This window comes from Nicotiana tabacum, chromosome 7, assembly GCF_000715075.1.
Source record: "Nicotiana tabacum cultivar K326 chromosome 7, ASM71507v2, whole genome shotgun sequence".
NCBI classification, from domain to species: Eukaryota; Viridiplantae; Streptophyta; class Magnoliopsida; order Solanales; family Solanaceae; genus Nicotiana; species Nicotiana tabacum.
Window position 1 is genome coordinate 160,914,182 of NC_134086.1, and position 3,515 is coordinate 160,917,696.

The 3,515-nt window shown below is 34.3% G+C and overlaps 1 protein-coding gene across 1 annotated transcript; it reads left to right on the plus strand.

Moving 5' to 3' along the window:
- Window positions 1-753: 753 nt before the first annotated feature.
- On the plus strand, window positions 754-2,859 carry LOC107823000 (protein RGF1 INDUCIBLE TRANSCRIPTION FACTOR 1-like). Its single transcript, XM_016649583.2, has 5 exons — window positions 754-1,420; window positions 1,520-1,696; window positions 1,791-1,865; window positions 1,957-2,097; window positions 2,224-2,859. The coding sequence occupies exons 1-5, from the start codon at window positions 1,412-1,414 to the stop codon at window positions 2,560-2,562; spliced, it is 741 nt and encodes a 246-aa protein (XP_016505069.1). The 5' UTR covers window positions 754-1,411; the 3' UTR covers window positions 2,563-2,859.
- The last annotated feature ends 656 nt before the right edge of the window (window positions 2,860-3,515 follow it).

Here is a 3,515-nt window from a genome sequence, read left to right on the forward strand (position 1 = left end):
CTCTCTACTCCATCGGGGTAGAGGTAAGGTTTGCGTACACACTACATTCCCCAGAACCTCACATGTGAGGTTTTACTGGGTTATTGTAGTTGTTTAATTTTTTGAAATAAAATTTACATATCTTAAAACTACGTAAAAAGTATAAGCCACAATAATTAACAATTCAAAATATATAAAAAGCATATCAATAAATTACACTTATTTTTTTTATTTGACTCATAAAATCGGAACTCCACCCCATAAATTGGGCAGGAGGGACTAGGGAGTAGTAAAATGATCAGAAATTGCACATACAACATCTATGACTATGAGTGATTCACAAAATCTTGAAATTTTGCTAAATCTAGATACACAATGGAAGTCAAATGTGACTTCTGAATTACGCTTACCAATTGGTTCCCGTTTTATTTTCTGTAGCTAATGCATTGCAATTTCCACAATTCACGCCTTCTTTTCTACTACGTAGTCTATATATTTCCTTCTTTTTACTTACAATTACAACATTTAGGAAATAACTGTAGAATTTTTTAATAGGATAATAATAGGCTACGAATAATCTGTCTATGTGATAAATAAACATAGCTCGAAATTGATCATATCCCACTAAGATCATGCTTACCTACGATTCTCACCAAAGGGAAAAATGGTCACTTCCTATTTTCCTTTAACCTCAGTCTGTCAATTTTTATCGTTTTTTACCGAGAGGTGAGAAAGTCACCATCTTTGGTCTTGTCATTTAGCTGAGAAGGAGAGAGAGAAAGAAGATGAAGGGACTGCTTCTGCTTAGTGCTTAGCCAAAGAAACGTACCATACATAAACCACCAAATGGTCATTTCCTATAGGGTCCTTTGGGATACGAGCTGTTTTACTTGTAAATAGTGCTAATTATTACTATTATCAAAACAAAACAAACCAGAAGTTTTTGAGCTGTTCAGTTCTTCATCTCCTTATTTTTTTCTTTTAGAAGAGACAAAGTTTTTAAAATTTGACTTAGGGTTGTCTCTTATCAGTTCAAGATTTTACGCAAAATTAGTATTAATTCCAAATCAAAATCCCAAGTTTTGGTAAAGAAATTTTGCAAAGAAAAAGAATAGTACTGCACAAAATAGTACAAGTACACAGAATTGTAGCAAATTCACTATTGCACCATTAGCAATATTATGCATATATACACATACCACTACTCTTCTTCTTTCATTTCATTGGTAACAGTAATACTCCAGTCTTAGTTTTGCAGGCGCCGTCCTCCTTTTTTTTCTCTGTCCCCTCAGCCCCCTCAGCCCCCTTACCTTTTATTCTCTTTCTACCAAAACACAATACTCTCCATACTATTTTCTTGAAAAGTTTTCTCATAGAAACCATATATATCGAAGCAAAAACTCAAAAAAGTTTACAGTGGAATATTCATCATATGAACATGGTGGGGTCTCTTTCTTTGATTTATTCTCTACTTCAATTGCACCAACTGATTATATATTCTTATGTTTTGTTTCTTTTTTTGGGTATCTTTATGTGGCAGTTGGAATCTACACAACTTCCTCAGTGGCTTATTGCACTTTTGACAGAGAAATTCTTCAACGCCTGCATAATTCATGAAGATGCTAAGAAGAATGAAAAGAATGTGTTCTGTTTGGACTGTTGTGAGTGTATTTGCCCTCACTGCTTGAGCCCTCACCGTTCTCACCGCCTTTTACAGGTCCATTTTTTCTTACAAAATTATCTCAAATTTTATAAAAACATGTTGAATTATGTACATGCTTTTAAAAAATGATGTTTTTTTTGTACTGCAGATTAGGAGGTATGTTTATCATGATGTTATTAGGCTTTGTGATGCTGAGAAATTGTTGGACTGTGCTTTTGTTCAAGTGAGTATTTGACCTAAATTTGTCACCTTTTGAATTTCTTCTTTTTTCTTTGATTATCTGAATAGTATTTCCCCTCTTTTCTTGTCTGCAGTCTTACACTTCAAACAGTGCAAAAGTGGTATTTTTAAACCATAGGCCAAAAACAAGGCCGTGTAGAGGCTCAAGTAACACCTGCATCATATGTGAAAGAGGACTTCAGGACCCATATCTCTTTTGTTCCATCTCCTGCAAGGTCTGTTTTTTAATTTTTAAATTACCAAAATTGGAAACCCACAATTTTTTATGTTAATTATTTTGAATTTTCTAACCGACCCATTTTTTTATGTATTAACATGGATATGGCTTGGTTTTGTTACAGATTGAACACATACTGAAAACTGAGGGAAAACTTTCCAAGTATATCTACAAGTGTGATTACATGACACTGTCTGAACCGGGATTGGACGATGGTCAAATGACCCCAGACACCATTCTTGAACCGGTTGATTCAGGCTCGAGTTGCAGCGGTGGAGCTGTTGGTGAAATTGGCTGCCGGACTGTCGGATGTACGGCGACAACAGAGGTTGTAAGGAAGAAACGCAGCACCCTCCCGGCTTTCCGGTCCGCGTTTCAGCCTGTTTGTGGACCGGGTTCGGAGATGTCGGTTTCTATGATGAACCGGAGGAAGGGTACGCCGCAGCGGTCTCCGCTTTACTAATTGTGTTTAATTGGGAGAGATTATGGGAGGTAGGAATTAGGATTAAGGACTATAATTGGAAATTCAGTAGTATAGTTTAAGGGCAATTTAGGAAGAAAAATTTTACCTCCCAATTTTTGTAGAATGGCTTCTTTCTCTCCCTTATCTGACATAGGGCTAATCATGGAAGCTATATTTCTATATTACATAGAGAAACAAATTAATACAGGAGTTTAGTATCGTTATTCTGAATTTAGTGTAACAATTATACCTAACTTTTGGTTGCATGTACTTGCTTTTGCTTGTGTTTGATGCTTATTTTGTCGATTTAATTCAATGATTAGTTTTTCTTAGTAGTGTTTGTACCGTGCTAATTCGTTGTGTATCATTCAATTTTATGGCAATTTCTTTAGCAAGTTGTCTCTGCAATTGAGCAACTTTATTCTTCTATTAGGTTAACTTGTATTTTAGGTAACTAAGTAACAGGGGTTGTATGTGCCTATTTTGTGCTTACCTTTTTTAACGTTGTTTGTAGGGTTGTATTAGGTCTTTATTTAAAGTTTTTGAAATAAGCGTATGCATAAGTTAGGATGAAAACACACAATTTTCTTTTTTAAGTAAGCACCAAAAATTACATTATTAAACTTCTACGTATGATGCATTCACCTTCAATGATGAAATTTTTTATTTTGTGTTACATACAACTGACACTAGTTATATGAGGTATTTTTTTTGTCTTACAATTTTGTTGACCCACATTTATGTGTAGCCAGAAGTGTAAGATTGTGGTCCACAAATTTGTGAGACGAAAATGAACCTCACACAACTAATATCAATTGTGTGAGACACACAATAAAACTTCTCGAACTATGAAAAAATCATATTGTGTCAATTGTTGCAAAATTTAACTATGTTAAAATGGAGTAAATGTTATAAAATAAAAGTAATTTAGTAAAACATGAACAAGAAATAAA

Coding starts and splice junctions, on each gene's coding strand:
- LOC107823000 (XM_016649583.2), top strand. Junction 1,697..1,790: donor GTTCTCACCGCCTTTTACAG/GTCCATTTTTTC, acceptor TTTGTACTGCAG/ATTAGGAGGTATGTTTATCA. Junction 2,098..2,223: donor TTTGTTCCATCTCCTGCAAG/GTCTGTTTTTTA, acceptor GTTTTGTTACAG/ATTGAACACATACTGAAAAC.